Source organism: Elaeis guineensis, chromosome 5, assembly GCF_000442705.2.
Source record: "Elaeis guineensis isolate ETL-2024a chromosome 5, EG11, whole genome shotgun sequence".
NCBI lineage: Eukaryota > Viridiplantae > Streptophyta > Magnoliopsida > Arecales > Arecaceae > Elaeis > Elaeis guineensis.
Genome location: NC_025997.2, coordinates 128,889,551 through 128,913,788, shown reverse-complemented (window position 1 = coordinate 128,913,788; position 24,238 = coordinate 128,889,551). Strand labels below are relative to the sequence as shown.

Genomic DNA, 24,238 nt, shown 5'->3' with positions numbered 1-24,238 from the left:
TATATTAATATTATATTTATATTAATATAAATATAATATTTATATTTATATAAAATTTATGAGTAAAAATGTATAATTTTATATCTACTAAAGATATAATAAATAATTTATATATTTTTTTAAAAAAATTAAATATTTATTCAAATATAAATTATTTTATAATAAGTCATCTAAAAACATGATCAACCAAACGTATCAAAATTTTATTTCTAACAAGTAATTTTTTAAAAAATTATTTTTTAAAAAAAAATTATTCTTGTGAACCAAACGAGCAACGAGCCATAAGGCAGCAACATATGGTCCACACAATCATCTTAGAACAAGTGCAATAAATCACACAGCAAAATCTGTCACTGATTTGAGATCAGTAGATAATACAGCTAAAACACCTCAGTCACCGGTCACAGAAGAAAACGAAATTAATTCACGTCACTACATCTTCAAATCTACCAATAGAGACCTTCCTTTAACAAACTCTCCAACAATCAAGGTTTAATTCCTATATGACAAACAACCACATGGAACCCACAATCACCAATAAGAAAAGAAGAGCCACATACAAGCCTTGGACCTGCATTAGAAAAAACAAAGTACTCCATCAAGGAATAGAAGTGGCATTAAACGAACATGCCTTGACAGATTTCAATTCTCCAGAATTCTGCGAGAGCCTTTGCTATTCCAACTCATTTCAACAAAGAACCTAGCAGATAGCTTATCAATTAAGTTATGTATCTTTCTTGCTGCTCCTGAAGAAGCCTTGCAGAAGATTTTGCATCCAGATACAGTGCAGTTACCTCCTCAAGATCAGCCTGAAAATTGTGTTAAAATACGTGTTATGAGCAGGACAATCCTAGTAAATCATTTTATGCATGCAAATGGAAGCATGTGCCCTACAACAGAAGGTAGTATTTTAACAAACTCATAACAAGTACCTTGCAAATCTTATCCCTTCCATTCGTCTTGGCCACCACGCTAGCAGGTGATAACAGTTGAATAGCATGCCTGAAAAAGCAGGCGATGACTATAAGCCCAAGTTTAAAAATCATAAAAAAGGGTTTCAGAAGAGAACAATACAACCCTCATGGACACAGGAGAGTAGGTAACTCAAGCATGCAAAGATCAAAGTACATGTTCATTTTTCCTATGTAATACATGGTAATAGCAAACATATGTAGGATAGTTTAAGGTACTCTAAATTATTTTTCCTATGTTATATTATTCTAATTTACCTCTCTGCCTCTCTCATAATCTAATTTGCATTCTTGGAGTGCATGACATTATACGAAACTTATTACTAGGAACGAGATGCATCACCTCTATATACATTATATCTTCATGACAGGAGTTTTTGAAGGGAAATATAGGAGCAACAAGGATAACACATGAATCATGAACGTTTTTGCAGCAACTAGTACGACAGCAATAGATTGGGAAAATTAATACCTAGTCCTTTCTTTGACAGGACTCTAACATGCGGTCCTTTGACCGTTAACATTTAATTTTTAGTCCTGCACACATTTATACAGGATTTGCACATGTTTACACTTATCTTGTATACACTTATATTAGTTCTTGCACATAGTTATATTGCTCCTGCAAAAAGTTATACTGTACCCGCATAACTTATATCTGCATGTATACAGTTATCTGTAACTGTGCACATGGTGGAGTATAACTGTGTAAAAGAAAGCTGCCAGGCACCAGGAATTAAAGAATCTTTGAAACTCGGGGCACCTGTTAAAGTCCCAGTCAAAGGGATTAAAAACTATAGCCCAGCCAATAGAGGGACCATCTATCAATTTACACAATTTTTTACATTTATGCCACCAAAATTTTGATTAACATATGAATTTACATCTCAACATCTTCAATGCTTCCTCTATAGGGCTCCCCACCATCAACTTCTTCCAGACTGCCGACCCCAGCAAACTCTTCTTCAGAAATGCCAATAATCTATTGTTCCACATTTCTATTTAGCATTTTAGCTTTCTAAAACCAAACTTATTCCTAATCTTGGACATACATATGCTCCACCATCAAGGATACTCACCCTCTGTTCAAGAGCCACATGTCTTCAAAACTAACAGCCTAAATCCCTCTCCATATTTTAAATCAAGCAGGTCGGGCCATAGCCTAAAGTAGGTCTGGAGTGGATGTGAACTGGGAAAGACTAGCAAATGAGATAATCAAACAACCGAAAGATTCTCCAGCAAATTAGACCACATGAAGGCCCTAAATATTACTGAGAGATTGACATGCCCCAATCCCTCTATACAAAACCTTTATGTTCCTGACATTAGTTGTTCCACAATTCCATTGCAGTTCTCCAAGAAAATCGCATAATCTTGAGGTTACCCTCATGCTCCAAGAGAAAAGCCAATGGCTCCAACTACATTATAATTGGCCACAGATATCATTTCTATCTCTAGGGCCAATCTGCCCATGCACATTGACAGTCAAGCCTTCTTAACCGGCCCAGGACCCATTACCATGAAAGAAAGACATTTGGAAGAAATACTTTTGGAAGCTAAACACCAAAAGGGCAATAGCAGTATACTCTTTTTACCTTCACTCATGCTTGATAGAAGTTGAACATCATTATGAAAATTCAAGTAAAATAACTGCATGATGAAGAAAATTCTTATGAAAATTCAAGTAAACAGGTGCATGTGACTATGCCACTGAAAAACCAATGCTTGATGGTTTCTGATTTTGGATGCCAAAGGCAACCATCTCATTTCAACTGTATTTTCATGAAACCGTGACAAGATCTGTCATTGATAGCTCATAGTTCTGTTCACTGTTAGGTACTAAGCTGTACATATGGAGAAAGCATTTGATGAAACTGACTTCAACTGGCTGCTGAACTTGGTAGGCACAACTGTCGGTGCCAACAGATTCCGTTCTGAATTTTTCCGATAAATTTAGGATTGCTCTCAAAAAGATTTGGAGTACTGTAAGCAATGTCCCATACAAATGGGTAGATGGTGGCACAAATTAGTACAATAAATGATGCATTATAGACCGAATCGGTCTTTCCTCATGCCATTGGAAGGCTGTACCAAAAATTCTTGCCAAAAGGTGACACTGGAATTTGCTCTTGCACCCTTTCAAGAAGCTTTCATAAGAGATGGGCCTTTTTTTAATGGGGCATTTATAAGAAATAAATGTGTCAACTAACAGAAAAGAAGTAATTTGAGAAAAATGGTCTTCCATGATTGTGGAGAAAGCTCAAGATAAAGTGCACAGTGCTTGGTTACTCACTTTTTAGAATTGTAAAACACTGTAAAATCTTAAATGAATTCATGCATGAATCACTAGAACACAATAACAGAGGCACCAAAGAAAAGTGACTGCTCTCTTTATATTTCCTAACTACTATAAGTGGAGTTCTTCAGTAGCTTCGTCTTGAGCTCCAGATCTTATTTACTGTTTCTAAATCCATTTCGACACAAAACAAAGGATCTTTAGCATGTATAAAGTGTTGCCCACTAAAACAATCTACCAAAATGAACAAAAGATCATGCCCCACTAAAGAGATTTTTACAAAGGCAATTCATCTAAAATATATCCACATGTATGAAGAAAAAATTATTTCTGATATTTAATTTTTAAGCCCAGCAATCAGCTTAAAAAAAACAGAGGACATCATCTCCATAATTTCTATAGAGAAACTGTTATTTTCAATAAGAAAGGTGAAATCTGCAAGGCTTTATTGGTGCAGATGTAAGTAAAACATTTAGTGCAAAAACTTTATGATGGATGCTTGCCTTGCATGATTAATGGAAAGTTAAGAGGCATATACATGGGAGAAAGTGGTACCACTACTTAGAATAAGAACACTGCTCATTCTACATCTCCTCTAAAGAATACATGGAAAATGCACGTTGCATGTAAGAAAAACAGTAAACTAACTACTGTACAAGCATATGCATAAAATAACATATGTTATGCTACATGGAAACTTGTGGGTGCACCACACACTTCATGACCAGAAAGGCGAAGCACTTACACAAAGTATCTAAGCATATTGAGATGTACACTTGAGCTCATAGGAGTATGCTACATACCCTAATAGCCATCACATGCTCCTTATATGATAATGGCACAAAATTACATGCTGCAAAAAACATCACAAAAGTATAACCAGAGTTGCATGCATGAACATTTTGCAATTATGCCATTATTTAGTGCATGTTGATGTAGATATCATCTGTAATTTCAGAAGTATGAATAATAAAAAAATTTAGAAATATACTGAAGGATAGCATGCTAGGAAATAACAAGAGTAAAGAACAAACCTTAAAGATGCTTGTTGTCCAATCTCTCCAAGGTAAGCTAGACTTTCTTCATCAATATCAAGCTCTTCAACCTGTGCTCGGATTGCTAATATCTGATCCATGCCAACAAGTAGAAAACAGAATAAAGGATACAATCTTGGAAGAATTGACTGTAGACAGTAGACAACTAATTTTCTAGACAAACAGTAAAAGAGTGAAGGTTAGAACCTGAATCATTTCAGTGGGACCATAAGTTTCTGTCCGTATGATTACCAGACGATTGAGCAAATCTACTGGTATGCCATGTGGACTGGTCATATCGGTTCCTCTGAGCAGAAGAATAAAATAAGCGGCATTACAACCATGTTAATGACTTGCAGTTAGACTGTGGCAAAGCTAATGACTAGGTTTTGTAAGTTGGCAAGGCAAAATTAATGTTTAAGGAGCAATAACCTATATTTATATTATCCTACTGCAGAATCAACTAGTATTGTCAAACTGATAATAAATTTTTGTTTAATTGTAGATGAAATTAAGAAACAGAAACAATGATACATTGAAAGTTATTAGCTTTATTCATGGTGCTGCCAGTACTGTACCTTACATTACATATTCCTCTGTTTGTGGCAAATATCACAATCGGCGATATTGAGCTCTCTAAAGCACGATTAAGATAAGAAAAGCATTCAATGTCTAGCATGTGCACCTGCAAAAAAAGGTTGCGTACCATTAAGGACCAAAGGTAGGACTACCAAAAAAGAGGACTAAATGTCAAATAAAGAGCCTAACCATACATGAATTGAACAATGTGAAATCTAAAGAAGAGAGATACCTCATCAATAAATAGGACACCAGGGACAAGCTCTGCTATCCCATCATCAATGTACCTATTAACAACCTGCCACCAATGCAACTTTCAGTAAGACCATGCATACCAGGCACCTGCAATTTGCATATTAAAGTTTTGATTGACATTCTTCAAATATATTTAATACATTACCTTATTTATTTCCTGCCGTAGTTTGTCAGTGATCTCAGTTTTCCGAGGTTTCATCATCTGGCCCATAAGGGATAATATGTCCTGCCCTCCTTGTGGGCGAGCATTTGCAGCATCAAGGTCATGTAGTGTAACGTCCTACAATTTAATATTTTTCAAAAAAAAAAAAAAGAAAAAAGAGTTACCTTCCTCAATATCACACTTAGAACCATTCGAAAAATAAAGAACATCTCAAATGGCTTTTGATCACAAAATAGTTTCATAGAAAGCCAACAAATCATATGATAAATTCAACATCCATAATTTTTTTTTTAAAAAAGAAAGTACAAAAAAGGTGGAATGACTGCAACTTTGAAACATCAATATGCACACATCAAACAAGTTCCAAGATCCAAAACGATGTAAACCAGCCAACACATGCTATTTAGACAATAGAAGTAAACTAAACAATATGAGATTAAGGGAATAAAGGCACCGCACATTTGGAGCTCTGAACAAGCAAATAAAATATTCAATAGAGTGACAATATCCTCTCCAGCAAGAGTAGAATAAATTTACAACACCAAAATGCCAATTATAGATATCCAATAATATTTGCAAGACATGGCAACTGCAAGTATACTTGGCTCAAGCATCAGAGCGTTAAGAAAGATACACTAGTTTCAAAAATACAATGTTCTTCTAATTCATTTAAGATATAAAATTGCTAGACAATTAATGTATTACATTTTTATGTTTTCAAATAACATGTACTAGAAGTTTAAATCAAAAAGAAGCATTTCACAATAAAATCTGTTATTTAAACAGCAGGCTTCATATACCACAAAAGAGTACTCTGGAAATTACTGATAGTGTACCTGAACTATCTCCTTTTTCTTATGGACTTCTCCTTTAGGGATTGGAACATACTCTTCAGCCTCAAGATCATATTCTGTAGCAAAAGCATCACATCTACCGACTCTCTTCACTGCACCACTATTTGCCTCTATGTAAATAACATCACCTACAGCAACCTGTGGCTCATATCAGTAAGTTTCAATAGGACAACAACCATAATCACTAAATATTACAAAGTTTGAAATTAAAAGAAAATCATGTTACCTAAACAGGAATACCTAGCACCAAAACTCATTAAAGGAATCATGCATAACCCAACATGAAAAAGACATATGAGACAATGTAAAAAATTCAGATACAAAAGCATATTTACTATGCAGATTATATCCAAGATTTTGCATATAATTAAAGGATGTACTCTGTTGACGTAGTCCCCATATGATGGACTTTTACAGCACTGGAATCTGTATAAATAGCAGATTTTTTTTTTTTTAGAAAATGGTCATTTCCTTGTATTATATTCGATGAAAAGAAAATCACCGACCCTCCCTTACAAAAGAAAAACAGGATTTAAGCAAGTTGAGAAAATGGTTTGGTTGCATAAACTTCTGATTTTCATTTCTAAAAAATTGCAAAAGTAGGCTTCAAATAACAAAAGAATAATAAAACAATTATTACCTTTTCCTTAATTAAAGCATCATAAATAGTTGGATCCAACTTCAGCTGCTTGGTTCCTTTGACAGTCTTTAACCCAATGATTACATGACTGATGGCTTTTCCATAACCACCAGATGTACTCTCAGTTTCTTCTGGGGAGAGCTCGGTCACCTATCGTAGGAGTTGATTTCAATATATCAAAAATGTGAACAAGCCAATTGAAAGAGTTCTTAGAATATATTTAAAATGTGTTGGGAGACAAAAGAAACCATAAATATCAGGCAATCCCAGCTGCATCATCCATACACGGAAGTACAAAACTACAACTCAATTCAAGAGAAAACAAGCATAGCTAATACTTACCTCTCCTTCATAAACTTCCTTGTTTTCCTTAATACGCAAACCAATGGCCCTCCTAAAATTTTCCATAAGCACCTCAGTTTTCTTGACCTCCGATGAGTATACTTCAGATCCAACCATGGGGCAGAAGGGCACCTAGAACTCAATTTAAACACAATCTTATTACAACAACAAATGGGCCATGGACCATCAAGACATTAAATGCCAATCAAATTGACAAAATCATAATCTCGAACAAAAAAAATAATAATAATTGCAAACCAGAACATGTATGTTGCATTTGCATCCTCAAATTGCAGCATATAGAGCAGAATGAAGATTATAGCACACCATTAACTAACGCAAAGGCATTCAGTAGTATCTAACAGCATTTATCAAATTAGAAACAAGCATATAGTTTACAGTAAACCCAAAAAAAAAAAAAGGAATTAAGGCTTCATTTGGCATCATTGTTATGTTTCTTTTTAAACAAAAATTGGAGACAAGAATTATGTTTCCATTTTTTTTGGATTTCTGGCAATAGAAAACATATTTGATTCATTCTTCTTTCTTTTTTAACAATGAGAAGAGTGGATCAACTGCATTGAGCCTGAGAGGCAGCACCAGGAGGAGATGGTGGGGAGCTTGAGCATCGTCAATGGCTTCATGGTCGGGGCAATAATCAAGGATCTCGAGTACAGAGAAGATCTGGGCAACATCTAAGGCAGTGGTGGCCTTAACATAGTCCAGCCCTGACTGCCTGAATAGCCACCACAAGGCCGGTAGCCAATGTCGTCATGGTCTCTGGCAGGGAGCTCATTGTGGCCGTAGGGGGAGGCAAACCAAGGAAGAAGGCGAGGGAGAGGTGTATCAGTTGGAGGAGGTTGGCGGTGGACTCACTCCAGTCATCAACTAAGCAGGAGAGACTGACGTGCTCGATGGCGGTGACATGCTCAAGGAAAACATAGGGAGGTTTGTGCAGAACAGATGAGAAACCGGGTAAAGACCCATGTATAAAAGAACTAGGAGTGAAAATTTTTCACTTCCACTTTTTCTAGAAATAATGAAAGCTGTTTATTAAAGAAAAATAGAAACAGGGTAACCAAACATATTTTCTGCATCGGATCCCATGTTTCAGTTAAAAAAACAGAACCAAACAGGGCCTAGGCAAGGTGCAGTTCCCAAACTTATGAACGTAAACTCCATGACAAGACCATTTAACATAGACTCGGGGGGGGGGGGGGTGATGCAGTTATTCAGAAGCCATTCAATTAAACTACTACGTCAAAAGTTCTACGTTTTTTATCAAGCAGGTTTCCATACAAGAAACATCTTTAAAGTTGAGACACTCTCAAAGTATATAGAAAATGGTCTCTAGCAAATTTTTTTGGCAGTCAGGATCTAATAGCAAACACGTGATGAAGGAAAGAAAAGAAAAGAAACGAAACGAAAACAAGAGAAAAACCAACCAAGAGATGAAACGCACCTTGCTTCCAAGTTCCTGAGAGATGCCCAGAGCCAACGCAGTCTTGCCAGTGCTGGGAGGCCCAGCAAGCAGAAGCGCCCGCCCGGCCATCTTCTTCTGCCGTATCATATCAACGACAAGACCAGCAGCCTCTCTTGCAGCCACCTGCCCTACAAACCCAGCAGACATAGGAATCGCTGTTCCATTCGCCTGGCATGCTCAAACACACATCAACAAACGAAACACATCAAAATTTCCCTTTTTACTGAATTTTTTTTTTTTTACAAAAAAAAAGGCAAAACCCTCGGACCCAAACAATCAAAGATTTACACTCCACTCGGTATCCAGTAACCCCCAGAACTACACTAAACCGTGAAATGAGAGAAACATCAAAGTTTTTCCTTTTGGGCAGAAAGCACAAAGAAAAGAGAAATCCCTAGAACAAAAAGTATGCCAACACTAACATCGAACCGCTTAAAGCAGGATTCCATCCATCGCTCTAACTCCATCAAACCGTTAACAATCAAAGAAAGAGGACAAAAAAGGAACAATAATCTTTCTTAAGGAAATGATAATGGCATGAGAAATCGACCAGTTTCAATCAAGATTACATTATCTGCAAGATTTGAGAAACCCCTAGAACTCCATTGTACGATGAAATCTAAGAAATACGACAGAACTCACATAACAGAACCTAAACCCTAAACCCTAGATGCTAGAAACCCAACAACCATGAGAAGAGGAAAGAGATGGGGCGAGAGAGAGGAGAAAAGTACGTCGAGGCCGAGGCCTTTGATGTGGGTGTGGGTGGCAATCCGCTGTTTCTTCGTGGTCGACTGGACCTCCTCTATCCTCATCGTCGTTGTCATGGCTCCCCCCCTCTCTTCTCTCCTCCACCTTCGGGGGCCGGGGTTTAAGGCCTCTGATGGCTCGAAGTTTCCGATACACAGCCCTACTTATTTTAGAGCGGCGCCCCTACGCTTACTTTTAAGAAGCTGTGCGGACACGTGGCTACTTACCAATGGCTAAAGCCATGTGGCTTAGATTGCTGTTTTTGAGTAAACGGGTGATTCAAACTATAAAAGAATCTCTCTCCAAAACCGCAGGAGGTGAGAACGAGACCGGTTGGGCGGCCGAGAGCTCGCGTGCGGATGATTTCTTCTGTGAAGGCCATAGAAAGATTGCCTTTGGCTCATACTCGTTCAAACCCCTTTCTCTGAGGTATCCCCCTCTTGTTTCTCCTTTCTTCTTAGGCGTTTATGGACTCTATTCTTCGTTCTTGTTATGCTAATATTGGTTTGTTATATCCTGTATTCTTTCTTCCAACGATTGGACTTCATGTTTTCAATTTGGCCTCCTATGCCCAGCCGAGATCTAGCCTCCTCTACTTTTTTTTTGCCGTACCTTTTTACACCTGACGTTAAATTGATTTGATTATAGCATTGTGCCGGAATACTGCAGACTTATTGTTCGATATTATGTCCATGTGACTTTCTCCGGTGTATGTGGGAAGATTAATGGAGTCATGAGTTAGAATAAGAAATAGAAAAGTTATTTTATTGCCATCGCTTAAAAAGCTGCGATTTTTAACGTTCCTGTCTTGTTTATTAGCTATAGTTTTTGTTGGGACATACCGACCGATCATTTTCACGCCGACTCACTTTTGGGCCTACCCGACTGGTGTCCGACTCTACCGATCGTACCGACCGACGACTGCCGACACCGTCCAACCGAAGGTATGTCAGTCAAGTAGACCCGTTCTGTTCCTGACTAGCTGAACGGCGGAGCCCGACTCTACCGACTCCCGCCATGTGCCAGACCAGCCGACGGTGTCCCCGGGTCTTCACCCGACGTCCCGCAACCAAATGCTGACGTATGGTCGATCGGCTCCCCCAAAATGCCGTACGACTGCTGTGGGCCGCTGTCCTGACAAGGACGTGCGGTATAGCCGCCCTGGGGCATTGTCCTGCCAAGAACATAGATTAATCCCAGCGATTTGACAGCCCACGACGACTTGACAGTCCGCGGCGACTCTGACAGCCTCCGACGATTTGACAACTCCCCCAGTTGTCTGCGTCATTAATGGTGGCACCACGCCGCGCTCTACTATAAAACGGGGACGGCAACAGTGCTGCGGAGAGGTTCTTTTCGAAGCCCCCCTCTCTCTCTCTCGTTGAGTCCCCCTGATTCTTTTCTACTGTTGCCTAGTCTCCTCTCTGACTTGACCGTCGGAGGATCTCCGTCGGAGACATCTCCGGTCAGTGCGGATTTCTCTTGCAGGTGCTCGTTCCCGACGATCAGGCGACGAGGGGATTGGCCGCAACAGGTTTGGCGCGCCAGGTAGGGGGCGGGATCACGACCTCCACAGAGCTTGAAAAAATTCTTTCGAAATGACAAGAACCAGGGCTCAGCGATCGAGGGCCACCGGATCGGTGAGGCACTCTTTCCGTCGGGAAAATGCCTCTCCTCCACCCTCCATGGCGGAACCCAGCTCTCCGCATCCTGTGGTGACCACGGAGGCGCAAATCGCGGCGATTGTACGGCAGATGACTGTGCTGACGGGTGCAGTCAAGAGCCTTCAACAACAACCAACCCGGTTGCTGCACCTGCGGCGGGGCAACCGGCGGCACACCCGATGTCCTCTAGGAGCAGCCGCCAGCGTCGGTCTCCGTCTCCTCCTCAGGAGCAGCCGTCACAGCACTCCCACCGAGAGGGGAAGAGGCAGTCACGGCATGATACCCATCGGTCCCGACGACTCTCTCCTTCCCAGCTGGAACGAACGAGGAGGGAGAAGCGGTCGCGGACACCGTCCGCCTTCCCCTCAGATTCGTCGGGAGACTCGACCCCCGGAGTCTCCCAGCACCGACGGGCCGACAACTCCGAACGTAGGTTCGAAGAAATTGACTGCCGACTCGCCCAGCTTCAGGTGGACGGACAGAAGTCTTCGAACGACGTCGACTTCCAGACCGTCCAACCTCTCTCCCGACTCATCCTCGACAAGCCGATCCCTAGTCGGTTCAAGATGCCTCATGTGGAGCCCTACGACGGCTCCACCGACCCAGTTGACCATCTGGAGAGCTACAAGGCTCTTATGACGATCTAAGGGGCAACCGATGCCCTTCTCTGCATCGGCTTCCCCGCCACACTTCGCAAGGCCGCCAGGGCCTGGTACTCTAGCCTCCGCTCAGGAAGCATCCACTCCTTCGGACAGCTCAAACATGCTTTCGTGGCCCATCTCAGCACCAGCCGGAAGCCGCCACGAACCTCGGACAGTCTTTTTTCCCTCAAGTAGAGAAAAAATGAGATTCTCCAATACTTCGTGACGCGATTCAATGCGGCCACGCTTGAGGTTCGGAATCTCAACGAAGACATGGCTATCTCAGCCATGAAGAGGGGGCTACGGGGGTCTCGATTTACATACTCCTTGGACAAGACCCTCCCTCGGACATACGCCGAACTGCTGGAGCGTGCGTATAAATACATGCACGCAGACGAAGGAGCTTCCGACCAGCGCCTGACTGAGGCCAAGGGCCCGAAGGAGAAGCGAAGGAAAAGTCGAGCTCCTGCCGAGCCTAGCAGGCCCCCGACCGACAAACAGGTCTCACCCCAGCGACGGAGCCCGAGATCGCCTCGACGGCGGAGTCCGAGGCCGATGCGTCCCAGGTATGACTCCTATACTCCTCTCTCTGCTCGTGCACAGATTTTGATGGAGATCGAAGGGAAAGAATATCTGCGACGGCCTCCGCCTTTGAAGGCAAAGGGCCTCGACCGACGAAAGTACTGTTGATTTCATCGGGGCCACGGCCACAACACTGAGCAGTGCATCCAACTTAAGGATGAAATCGAGGCTCTCATACGTCAAGGGTATCTCGAAAAATTTCGACGGAAACTGCCGACTCGACCTATCCCCGACCGACGACCCCAACCGACTGAGGAGGCAGCGAACAATCAGCCTACGGCCGGGGTCATCAACATGATCTCCAAACGACTGGACCGCGGGACGACTGTCGGAGAGGAGTCGACGATAAAGCTGCATCAAGATGATGTAATTACTTTTGCAAATGAAGATGCTCGGAGAATCCAAACTCCCCATGACGACGCTGTTGTTGTCTCGGCAACAATAGCAAATTATAATGTAAGAAGGATCCTTGTTGATAATGAAAGTTCGACTAATGTTTTGTTTTACTCGATCTTCTCCCGAATGCGACTGTCGGCTGATCGGCTCGAGAGAGTCTCCACGCCCCTGGTGGGTTTTGTCGGGGAAGCCGTCACGGTGGAAGAAGTTACTCTTCCCGTGACAGCTGGAACCGAACTATGACAAAGCACCGTCTACCTAATCTTTGCAGTCGTCCAAGTGCCTTCAGCCTACAACGCCATACTTGGAAGATCCGGACTAAACGCCCTCAGAGCAATAGTCTTGACCTACCACCTGCTGGTTCGGTTCCCGATCAAAAATGGAGTCGGAGAGATGCGCGGGGATCAACAGCTCGCTCGGCGATGCTTCCAAATCTCTGCTCGAGGTAACGAAGCGAAGGACTCCTTGACGGCCGACAAGTTGGACCAACGGGGAGAGGAAGAACGGGGCGAACCGATCGAACAGCTGGTTTCCGTCCTGATAGCGGAGGATCCCGAACGAGTGGTCTGGGTCGGATCCCAATTATCCGACCCTGAGCAACGGTAGCTAGTAGAGCTGCTGAAAGCCATTGCCGACGTATTCGCTTGGTCGGCAGTGGATATGTCTGGCATCCCCTCAGAGACGATGACTCACCGACTCAACATCGATCCTGGAATGAGGCCAGTGAGGCAGAAGAAGCGGTCTTTCGCTCCTGAAAGACAGAAGGCCATCGACGAGGAAGTGGACAAGCTACTCGAGGCGGGCTTCATCAGAGAAACCACGTACCCCGGTTGGCTCGCCAATGTTGTCATGGTGAAAAAAGCCAACGGGAGGTGGAGGATCTGCATCGATTATACCGATCTAAATCGTGCCTGCCCGAAGGATAGCTTCCCACTCCCGAAAATCGACCAGCTGGTAGACGCGACGTCCGGCCATCGACTGCTCAGCTTCATGGATGCCTTTGCCGAATACAATCAGATCCGGATGGCGTCCGAAGATGAGGAACACACAGCCTTCGTGATCGCTAAGGACCTTTACTGCTACAGGATAATACTCTTCGGACTGAAAAATGTCGGGGCCACCTACCAGCGACTCATCAATAAGGTCTTCAAAGACCAAATCGGACGCAACATGAAGGTGTACGTGGATGACATGCTGGTGAAGAGTGTGCAGGCTTCAGATCATGTCCAAGACCTCGAAAAAACTTTTCGCACCCTTCGGCGACATCGGATGAGGTTGAATCCAACTAAGTGCGCCTTCGGGGTGACTTCGGGGTAGTTTCTCGAGTTCCTCGTTTCTCAGCGAGGAATTGAGGCTAACCCTGAGAAGATAAAGGCGATCATTGATATGCGGCACCCGGGCATCAAAAAGGAGGTACAGCAGTTTAACGGAAGGATCATCGCGCTCAGCCGATTCATTTCTCGGTCGGCTGAGAGGTGCCTCCCGTTCTTCAAAATCCTGAGGCAGGCGAAGGACTTCTCTTGGCCGGACGAGTGCCGGCAGGCCTTCGAGGATCTGAAAAGATATCTGGCCTCCCCGCCACTGCTTGTAAAGCCGGAAGTCGGAGAAACGCTGTACCTTTATTTGGCAACCTCTCAAGAGGTGGTTAGCTCGGTGCTCGTCTGGGAGAACGAGAGTCGAATTCACCAACCCATATACTACACCAGCAAAGTGCTCCATGGAGCTGAAGCTCGGTACTCAAAGACAGAGAAAATGATATTCGCCTTGATCATGTCTGCACAACGACTCCGTCTGTATTTCCAAGCGCACGCTATCGTGGTCCTCACCGATCAGCCCCTGAGGGCGATTTTGCGTCGCCCCGATACATCAGGACGACTGGCGAAATGGGCGGTGAGGCTGAGTGAGCTCGACATTCAATACCGACCGCGATCTGCCTTGAAAGCCCAGGTCTTGGCCGATTTTATTGCGGAGTGCCCGACAACCGACCAAGGATCGGAAGGCGGGAGCTCCAAAGAGGCTATAATCTCCGAACCTGACCCCGGGTCCACCTGAGTGTTGCACATCGACGGAGCTTCCAACGCTCGAGGGAGCGGGGCCGGGTTCCTGCTCACCAACTCGGAGGGGGTGGTTACCGAGTACGCCCTCCGGTTCGACTTCAAAGCCTTCAATAATCAAGCCGAGTATGAAGCGCTCCTCGCTGGCTTGAAAGTAATGAAGGAGCTCGGGATCGACAGCCTCAGAGTCTTCTCCGACTCCCAGCTGATCGTGGGACAAGTCAAAGGCGAATTTGAGGCGCGAGACCCGACCATGGCAAAATATCTCCAGAAGGTGAGAGATCTTGTGGCACACCTCAAGTATTTCGAGATCTCCCACATTCCCAGGTTGGAGAACGCTCGAGCCGATGCACTCTCCAGGCTTGCGACATCAGCCTACGACGCCTTGGGTCGGACATTTGTGGAGAGTCTCGAACAGTCGAGCATCGATAGGGCCGAGGAGGTGCTGCAACTGGCGGCTGAGCCGAATTGGATGGATCCGATCGTTCAGTATCTGACCGACGGAATCAGCCCTGAAGACCTCGCGGAAGCCAAACGACTCCGATGGGCGGCCTCCCAATACGTAATGATGGATGACCGACTCTACAAAAGGTCATTCTCCCTTCCCTTGCTGAGGTGCTTGGGACCGACTGACGCGGACTACGCGCTCAGAGAAGTACATGAGCAAATCCTTGGCCTATAAAATCCTACGGCGGGATTACTACTGACCCACCATGAGAAAGGATATGGCTGAGTTGGTTCGGAGGTGTGAACCATGTCAGAGGTACGCTAACATACAACACCGACCGGCCAACCAAATCACTCCCATTGTCGTCCCGTGGCCCTTCGTCCAGTGGGGAATCGACATACTCAGTCCCTTCCCTCCGGTGTCTGGTCAAAGGAAGTTCATAGTCGTCGCAATCGACAACTTCACTAAGTGGGTAGAAGCCGAACCTCTAGCACAAATCACCGAGTGAAAGATGGAAGACTTCATCCAGAAGTCCATCATCTTCAGGTTCGGACTACCGCACACTATTATCACTGACAATGGACGACAATTCGACAACCGAGACTTTCGGGAGTTTTGTGCGAGATTTCATATCACGCACAGGCTGACCTCGGTCGGGCACCCACAGTCCAACGGCGAGGTCGAGGTAACCAACCGGACTATTCTGCATGGACTAAAGACCCGACTGAATGAAGCCAAAGGCCTCTGGGTCGAGGAATTGAATTCCGTCCTATGGGCGTACCGAACGACATCCCGTGTCCCGATCGGAGAATCTCCTTTCAGCTTGGCTTATGAGACGGAGGTGATGATCCTGCTCGAGATCGGGCTACCATCGACTAGAGTCGAGCAGTACCGCGAGCCGGGCAACTCCGAGTGTCGGAGAGCCGATTTGGACCTCCTACCCGAACTCCGACGCGAGGCTCAACTCCGCATGGCTTCCTACCGACAGAGAGTGGCCCGATACTACAACGCTAAGGTTAAGCCAAAGTTTTTCAGACCTGGGGATCTGGTCTTAAGAAAGGCAGAAGTTTCGAAGCCCTTGGACAAAGGAAAATTGGCTCCGAACTGGGAAGGGCCCTACAAGATAGCGGACACCTACAGGCCGGAAGCCTACCGACTGGAGACTCTAGAAGGAATGGCCATTCTTCGGACCTGGAACGCCGACAACCTGAGATTGTACTACCAGTGAACCCTGTGTACCCTCGTTTGGAATACAAACTCAGTTTCAAAACCCCAGAGTTTAGAATCTCGGCCCTCCGATTGTGGGCCGACGCTCACCAGTAGTACGAGCCCCAACGCCCCGACTTGGGCCCGACGTTCCGTCGGGAATCTGCGGCTTGATCGCCGACGATACGCCAGACTCTTGCGAGGACCGACATATCTACGTCGGTGGAAGGCCGGCGATGGCGATGAGACCCCCCTTAAGTTGAAGCCACGCTCCTTCCATAGTCAACTCTCGAGCAAGACGACTGGCTAACTTGCCGACTTGGCTCCGGCCAAGAAAGGCAAAACGCCAACGCGACCAACGTCGCGTTCACGGCATACCGACCAGGTCACGGCCGGTCGAAGGGTATTCGGCTTACCACCGTTTATCACACGTCACGATGTATATGCCCGACAAAGAGCCGAGCAACGGATGACCGACTTGTCATCACCAAATGCGTTGGATACTATTCGACTATCAGACTCTACAGGATGATCGGGTCAAAGACGACACCCGACTCGACAAACATGTCCGACTCAGGTCGGGGCGACGGACGCTCGACTTAAACTCTCGGCTGTCGGGTCGTACGATAGTCGGGACGTCGACTTAAAATCGGAGCTCGCTTTGCCTTTATCGTGGCGCGCACTACCGACTATCCCAGCTAGCTGCCTGGGATCTAACCGAACGTCCTAGCTAGGTACGTCGGGCCTACGACTTGTACGCTCGAGGGCGTTTCGGCGAAACATACAAGACACATTCTAGGATACATAAAAAAAGAGAAAAAGTTGAAAAAGTTTCAATTTCATTCAAACATAAATTGAATTTACAAAATTGGGTCGAAGCCCGATTACAAGTACACTAAATAAAAGCAAAAACAAAGGATGCTCCGACCACTCGTCGGAGTCGGCTTCCTCTACCGGGAGAAGTCCGGGGGCGATCGGCGTGTCCACTCGGGCCGAAGTAGCATCGGGGGTCGGAGCCGCCTCGCCTTCGGCAACCTGGTCCGGGACGGCTTCCTCCACGGCAGTGTGATCTCCCGACAACGGATCGGCCACTTCTTTCGTGACTTGGTCCTCCGACCCTGGGGGAATGACGCTGCTGAGATCAAGCTCCGGATACAGACCTTGGACCGCACCCCGGGCGTCCTTGTACCCCACTCGGTACGAGATGAAACCGCTCTCCAAGAGCTCCTCCCGATATTCGTCGGAGCCGCGGAAGTCCTCCACGGCCCGACCTATTGCCTCTTTCACCGACTCTGCCTCCGCCCTCGCTATGTCTGCATCGGCTTGAGCGGAGGATAAATTCTCCTCGGCCTTGGCGAGATTTTCCAAACTTACCCGGAGCTGCTCGCGTTCGGCTTTGAGTTCACCAACGTAGTCATCCCACTCGCGGCACAGCCGGCGAACAGTGCGGGACTTTCGTTTGGCTTCCTCGCGAGCCGACTGCAGCTCGGCCCCTGAGGCAGCCAGGGCATCGATAAGGCGGGAGACCTCCTCGATGAGGCGGGAGATCTCCTCTTCAAGTCGGGCCTCACAGTCGACCAACTGTTTCAGCTGGTCGACCATTATCGCCTTCTCGGCCTCGGCGGCCGCGGCCCTATCCTTTCAAGCTGTCCGGAGATCGCCGAACCTTCGATATCCGACCTCCAGCTCGGACATATTGTAGATTAGCTGCAAATAACGAGCCGACCGTCAGAAGACCGAACTGATAGAAAGCAACGACGAAAATGAAAAGTGAAGGAGAGAAGCTTATCCGGATCATGGTCAGGTAGAAGGAAGAAAGCATGTCGGACACCCGCTGATTCTTCATGATCTCATGGTCGGCCGGAAGGATAGTCGCCTGGCATAACCTCCTGGCCAAATCATGGTTGGCCAGGGCCGACGCTCCTTCGGGAAGCTGGACGTCGGACGACGCGCCGTGGCCGGCCGACCTTCTGTCGTCGCCTGGCGCCATCGGGGCCTTCTCTCGTTCGGACACCCAGGCCCAGACGTCAGAAAGAGAAGGGAGGCTCGAGCCCGACTGGGTCCCTCCCGAGGCCGCGACGGCCGCCGACGTAGGTCGTTCAGGCTCGCGTGTCTCTGTCCGAACCTCTTCAGCCGGCTGTGCGGCCGGCACATCTTCGACTGCTTCCTCGGCCGCCCGTTCCTCAGACAGGGCTGCTCCCTCGGCCCCCCGTTCCTCGGACGGGGCTTCGGGAGGCACCGTCGGCACTGACAGTGCAATGATCGGCTCACGGTCCGACGCTCGTTCGGAGTCGGGCTGCGCTCCCGTCGTCGTAGGCTCGCTCGGCAGTGCTACCTGAGGCCTCTTGGGAGGCCGCGATGGTTCGGCTCTGTGCGTCGGCCTTTTCCACGCCGCATGTTGCCGAACGTCGGCTTCCGTCAGCCTCACCCTCGACGGCATGCCTGCAATTCCAATAGAGGATCAGCACTAGCCCAAAAAAAAAAAAAATAGACCTAGACGAGGAACCGAGCTCAGACCGGTATCGTACAGAGCTTGCTCGGTGACGAGCTCCCTCTGCTTCGGCACCGAGATATCCTTCAAGCGGTGAAAATCCTCTCGGTCCCCGTCCTCCACCCGACTGTTCTCATTCAGCTGAGTCCGGAGATCCCCCCAGTAGGAAGGGAACCCCCAAGGAAATGGAGAAGAAGCAAAGAAGAACTGGTTCTTCCATCCATGGATTGACGATGGAAGACCAGTGATGAAGGAAAGACCCTTCCGAGGGTTGAAAAACCATCACCCTCGGGCTTTAGGGTGGGGTCGAAGAACGAAGAAGGCTCGGAAGAGAGAAATATGAGGATTGGTCGGCAAAAGCGGACACAGCAAGGCAAAACTGACTATCAGTCGGACTGAGTTCGGCGCCAGCTGCACCGGACAAAGTCCGTAATAGTCCAAGATGTTCCGGACAAACTCCGGAATCGGGAAACGAAGACCGGCCCGGAGGTCCTCAACATAGAAAGCCACCTGGTCCGGGGACGGGTTGTTAACCCGACCGTCGGTCCCAGGGGCGAATAGCCGAAACTGCTTCGGGATGCTGTACTGCTCCCGGAGCCGATCGACGTTCGACCCCGAAAGTGAAGAGACCTCCACCTCCGGGGTCGACCGAGAATCGTCGGTCGGGTTCCCCGACCGACTTCCTCGTGGGGAGGTTCTGGCCATGATGCTAGAACCAAGGTCGAAGGATGAAGAAGAAGAAGAAGGAAGAAAATTCCAAGGAAGCAAAGAGAAAACGAGAAGACAAAGACAAAGGCTCCTGAAAAACTTTCTAAAGAGGGAGGCGGGGACAACTACCTGAAACAAGGGGGCCACTCGACCAGAGTCTCGGCAACAGGGCTACGAAAAGTGGAGTTTTGGATGCAGGTGGCCCTATATATATAGTGCCCCTCGACGGTCAAGATGAGAGCACGCCCAACGAGGGTCTCCCAGATCGTGATACGTGGCGGCAACTGGGCCTTCCCTCGGTCCGACGATTCGACGCACCTGCCCCAGATCGGGCCACGTCGCCTCCATCCGTCTGAACGGATTCGGCCCAATGGCCCCCGCCACGTGGTGGAAAAATCGTGGCGGTTTGCATTCCCGAGGAGACGGCAGAAACGGCGGTTTCTGTTCCCAATGGGACGTCTGACACCGATAGGACGCCTGACACCAATAGGACGTCTGACGCCGGACCGATCATTGGTACGGTCGCCGGAGTCGAAGCATGATGCGATAGGTATCCACTCCTTTTGCCCGAAGCCGTCGCCCATGCGAAGACGCTGGCCAGCACGACATCCGACTCAAGAATGGGGGGGCAACTGTTGGGACATACCGACCGATCCCTTTCACGCCGACTCACCCTTAGGCCTACCCGACCGGCGCCCGATCCTACCGACCGCACCGACCGACGACTGCCGACACCGTCCGACCGAAGGTATGTCGATCAGACAGACCCGTTCTGTTTCCGACTAGCCGAACGGCGGAGCCCGACTCTACCGACTCCCGCCATGCGCCAGACCAGACGACGGTGTCCCTGGGTCTTCACCCGACGTCTCGCAACCAAATGCCGACGTATGGTCGGTCGGCTCCCCCAAAACGCAGTACGACTGCTGTGGGCCGTTGTCCTGACAAGAGCGTGCGGCATAGCCGTCCTGGGGCATTGTCCTGCCAAGGACATAGATTAATCCCAGCGATTTGACAGTCCGCGGCGACTCTGACAGCCTCCGGCGATTTGACAACTCCCCCAGTTGTCTGCGCCATTAATGGCGGCACCACGCCGCGCTCTACTATAAAACGGGGAAGGCAACAGTGCTGCGGAGAGGTTCTTTTCGAAGCCCCTCTCTCTCTCTCTCTTTCTCTCTCGTTGAGTCCCCCTGATTCTTTTCTACTGTTGCCTAGTCTCCTCTCTGACTTGACCGTCGGAGGATCTCCGCTGGAGACATCTCCGATCAATGCGGACTTCTCTTGCAGGTGCTCGTTTCCGGTGACCAGGCGACGAGGGGATTGGCCGCAACAATTTTCTCTTTGATTTGTTATTTGTTCTGTCTTTGATATTTGAATTCACGCTTTCTGGAATTTCAGGTGTCCTCGGATTGAGAGCTTTTCTTCTCCGTATCAGAAGAGGAAGCTTGCAGGGTCTCTCAGGAGCCGAATTTCTCAAAATCTGAAGGGACTAGACATGGGTTCCCAGGCCAAAGGGGGAGTTGTCCTCCCGGCAACAGGTGACCATGTCGAAGAGGCAATCAATGCGATCACAGCGGAGCAAGTTATTGCGGTGCCAACAGACACCCTTTATGGATTTGCTTGCGATGCATGGTAAGTGATTTTTAGGCTTTCTTTCAACTGCTGTTACTTCAATTTTACTTGGTATTGATAACTCTCCTGAGAGGTTTCAGTTCAGTTGCTTCTTAATGCTGCTTGCAGGTGTAGATGATTGTTAAACTGATACTGATCTATTTCAGGTTGAAATCAAGATCCATGCCAAATTAATATTCTTTTTCCATGTTGCAAATTAGCAAATAAAGGAAATTGTACCTTGAATTGTGTTTTTATCTGTTGTTCAATGCCATTTTTCATTCTATATGATAGGCTTCTAGATGCCTGTTTTGTTAATGTTAACTTTTTAGTGGCATCACCTCATGTTCTGCCTGGTGCTTCTAGATACTGTAAGGAATCAGCCATCTAAGGTATAACCTTACAATGCTTTGGTTTTTGAAAGTGCATTTTGGCAGCTCTGCGCAAGCAGTTAACAGAATCTATGAAATTAAAGGACGTAAACAGATGAGTCCCCTGGCAATTTGTGTTGCTGATGTATCAGATATATCAAGGTTTGCCATTGTGGATCACTTACCACAAGGGTTGCTTGATAGTCTGCTTCCTGGACCAGTCACTGTTGTTCTGAGGCGAGGTATGACCAACTCAACATAGAGCTAAGAAGTTAACAAGGTATATGGCTCATATACTACAGTGACTCTGCAAAAATTATATGTTTCAGGTGAATCTAGCATGCTGGAGAAGTCCCTGAACCCAGGTTTAGATAGCATAGGAGTTCGTGTACCAGACTGTGACTTTATTCGTGCTGTTGCTCGTGGTTCCAAAAGTGCACTGGCACTTACAAGTGCCAACCTTAGTGGCCAACCTAGTAGTGTGAGCACCAAAGATTTTGAGGACCTTTGGCAACATTGCGCATGTGTTTATGATGGTGGCATGCTTCCTTCTGGGCGTGCTGGTTCAACAGTAGTGGATCTTATCAAGCCAGGAATATACAAAATTCTGAGGCCTGGAAGGTAATTCTGTAAATGTGCTGATAACGATGCTTAGAATCAGTTATTAATAGTGTGCTTGGATGCTGTAACCTCCATTTGCATTAATTGTTACTACTCATATAAGTTTTAATGCTAGTCCAGGCTTGCTGTTATCATAATTGTCTACTAGCATACACATTGGAATAGTTTTTACCTACAGTAGTTAAAACTGAATTATCCTGAAAGAGAGGGTTTTAATATTATATATTGACATAAGTTTTCAAACCTAAATATTGAATTATACAAAATAATGAAAGAAAGGATTCCCACAGTAGATGTTATGCATCTTTCCTTTCATGTATTGTAGCAGTGTTATACTGATTTCTATAGTTTCATATCTTATCCGAGTAAAATTGCGGAATCTATCCATTATTTGTCTCGCCCACGTAAAATTTCAGAAAATAATTATTATTATACTGTTCTTAATTCTCCTCTCTTAATTCACTTTATAAATTGTTCTTCACTATCCATTCCCATTAGTACAAGTTGTTTAAATCTTTCTTCATAACTTCTCTAAGATTTTATAATTATCTTTCTGATTGACTAAGTTGAGTTACCTGAATTGCAAACTAATGCAGCAAATCGAGTTAAGTTCCCAAGTTTAATTTACTGTTACAGCCTTTGGCTCCCCAGTCTACAAGTTGTGCAACTAGGATCCTGATGGTTTCTAGTAACACAACATTCAGTTGTAGTTGTTTTGGGAACACATTTATTCTTTCCGAAAGCTTTTGGAATTTGATGGCTAAAACTTAGCTGATCAGGTGGTTAAACAAGCATGCGAGAGGTTAACAAAATGTTGTCAATCTTTCAATTGCTTATTAATGCATTATAAATGTGTTATATGCACTTGAATTATGTAAATATTAATTTCTATATTTTCTATCCAGTTATCTTCATTAATGTTCTTTTTCATTCTTAACATATTCTGCTAGTATTCATAGGCATATATGTGTACCAGCATGCATGTAGCAAGGCATTAACAGATTTGTGGTCAAATTGCAGTGCTGAAGAAGAAACAAAAGCAGTCCTTGAGGAATTCTTCTTTCAAGAAGTTGCTTGAGGAAGGATGGGATGAATTGATCAGCTCCTCGATAACAGATATAGTTCGGGAAGTTCACTTTTATTTGTTTCCTTTCAAATAGATTGTTATGCCATATTGACTTATACATTTTTCGTCATTTGGGAATGTGTTGGGTCAGAACTAGCAATTTAGTCTCATAGAAAACAAAGAAGCTGAATGCTCGAATACGATAGCATAAGCATCCATTCAATGAATTTTGAGTTTGATCATTGCCTCCTCGAGTAGCATTTGTGGATTTTTTCTGTTCATCTTTTTTACTGTAGGGGGTCATTTTTGCTGCGTGGCTGCACTGGTCAATATTATTGCTGTCAGTGTTGTTGGAACTTGATATGCTAGTTGAAACTCAGTTCGATCCAAAAGCTTAAGCATTAGGTTTATGAATCCTTCAATCCTTCTCACTCCTTCGCACTCCCACTAATTATTTCATATGGAAATAAACCTCACATGCGATCACCTTCTTATTTTTAAAATATAAGCAGTGTTATGTAGCTCCTGTGATCTCGGATTAGTTAACTCATCTCAGCAATGGTAGCTATATGCAAGAGAACTACCCTTTTTGGTTTAAAAATGTGTAATGCTATATAGCTCCTGACATATGCACTAGGAAAGTTCTTTCAACCTCACATGGCGAGAGGTTTAGTTGGTGTGATATGCTTAGTGATGGTTAAATGCTTGGTTGCCTCACCATTTTTAATGAATCCAGATAACTTTTTATGTGTATAAAAAGGGTCTCCCAAACATTTTTATTCTAAACGTGATTACGGTTATTTATTGCTATTGCTTGCATAATATAAATTCCACGTAGTCATATGTTAGCATATAAACAAATATGAATATTGGATCTTAACAAGACAGGTTAAACTATAGATAATAAATTTATTATTATTATTGATAAGTATATGGATAATAGATTAGTTGCCTGAACGTAAATTTCTCTGCGAGCTCCTTGAAGATAGTTTTGTCCTTTTTAATAAACTAATTT

The 24,238-nt window shown here is 45.5% G+C and overlaps 2 protein-coding genes across 2 annotated transcripts; one reads left to right on the top strand and one right to left on the bottom strand.

Moving 5' to 3' along the window:
* Positions 1-314: 314 nt before the first annotated feature.
* On the bottom strand, positions 315-9,559 carry LOC140858199 (ruvB-like protein 1). Its single transcript, XM_073258536.1, has 12 exons — positions 9,352-9,559; positions 8,597-8,785; positions 7,135-7,266; positions 6,793-6,942; positions 6,135-6,290; positions 5,281-5,415; positions 5,113-5,178; positions 4,880-4,986; positions 4,509-4,608; positions 4,302-4,393; positions 933-1,002; positions 315-809 (listed from the first exon to the last, which is right to left on the bottom strand). The coding sequence occupies exons 1-12, from the start codon at positions 9,442-9,444 to the stop codon at positions 720-722; spliced, it is 1,380 nt and encodes a 459-aa protein (XP_073114637.1). The 5' UTR covers positions 9,445-9,559; the 3' UTR covers positions 315-719.
* Positions 9,560-9,581: 22 nt separating this feature from the next.
* On the top strand, positions 9,582-23,465 carry LOC105036729 (uncharacterized). Its single transcript, XM_073258537.1, has 5 exons — positions 9,582-9,796; positions 20,953-21,186; positions 21,603-21,778; positions 21,866-22,157; positions 23,178-23,465. Exons 1-5 carry the CDS (start codon positions 9,597-9,599, stop codon positions 23,233-23,235), a joined length of 960 nt encoding a protein of 319 aa, XP_073114638.1. The 5' UTR covers positions 9,582-9,596; the 3' UTR covers positions 23,236-23,465.
* The last annotated feature ends 773 nt before the right edge of the window (positions 23,466-24,238 follow it).

What these genes read in the sequence shown, in the direction of transcription:
- LOC140858199 (XM_073258536.1), bottom strand. Translation starts at nt 9,444, where the DNA reads ATGACAACGACGATGAGGATAGAGGAGGTCCAGTCGACCACGAAGAAA. An exon ending in AGAAAAAGGAGATAGTTCAG is followed by an intron (nt 5,416 to 6,134) that starts GTACACTATCAG and finishes ATTAAATTGTAG; the next exon opens with GACGTTACACTACATGACCT. An exon ending in GAAGGGATAAGATTTGCAAG is followed by an intron (nt 810 to 932) that starts GTACTTGTTATG and finishes CACAATTTTCAG; the next exon opens with GCTGATCTTGAGGAGGTAAC.
- LOC105036729 (XM_073258537.1), top strand. Translation starts at nt 9,597, where the DNA reads ATGGCTAAAGCCATGTGGCTTAGATTGCTGTTTTTGAGTAAACGGGTG. An exon ending in CACTGTTGTTCTGAGGCGAG is followed by an intron (nt 21,779 to 21,865) that starts GTATGACCAACT and finishes TATATGTTTCAG; the next exon opens with GTGAATCTAGCATGCTGGAG. An exon ending in AAAATTCTGAGGCCTGGAAG is followed by an intron (nt 22,158 to 23,177) that starts GTAATTCTGTAA and finishes GTCAAATTGCAG; the next exon opens with TGCTGAAGAAGAAACAAAAG.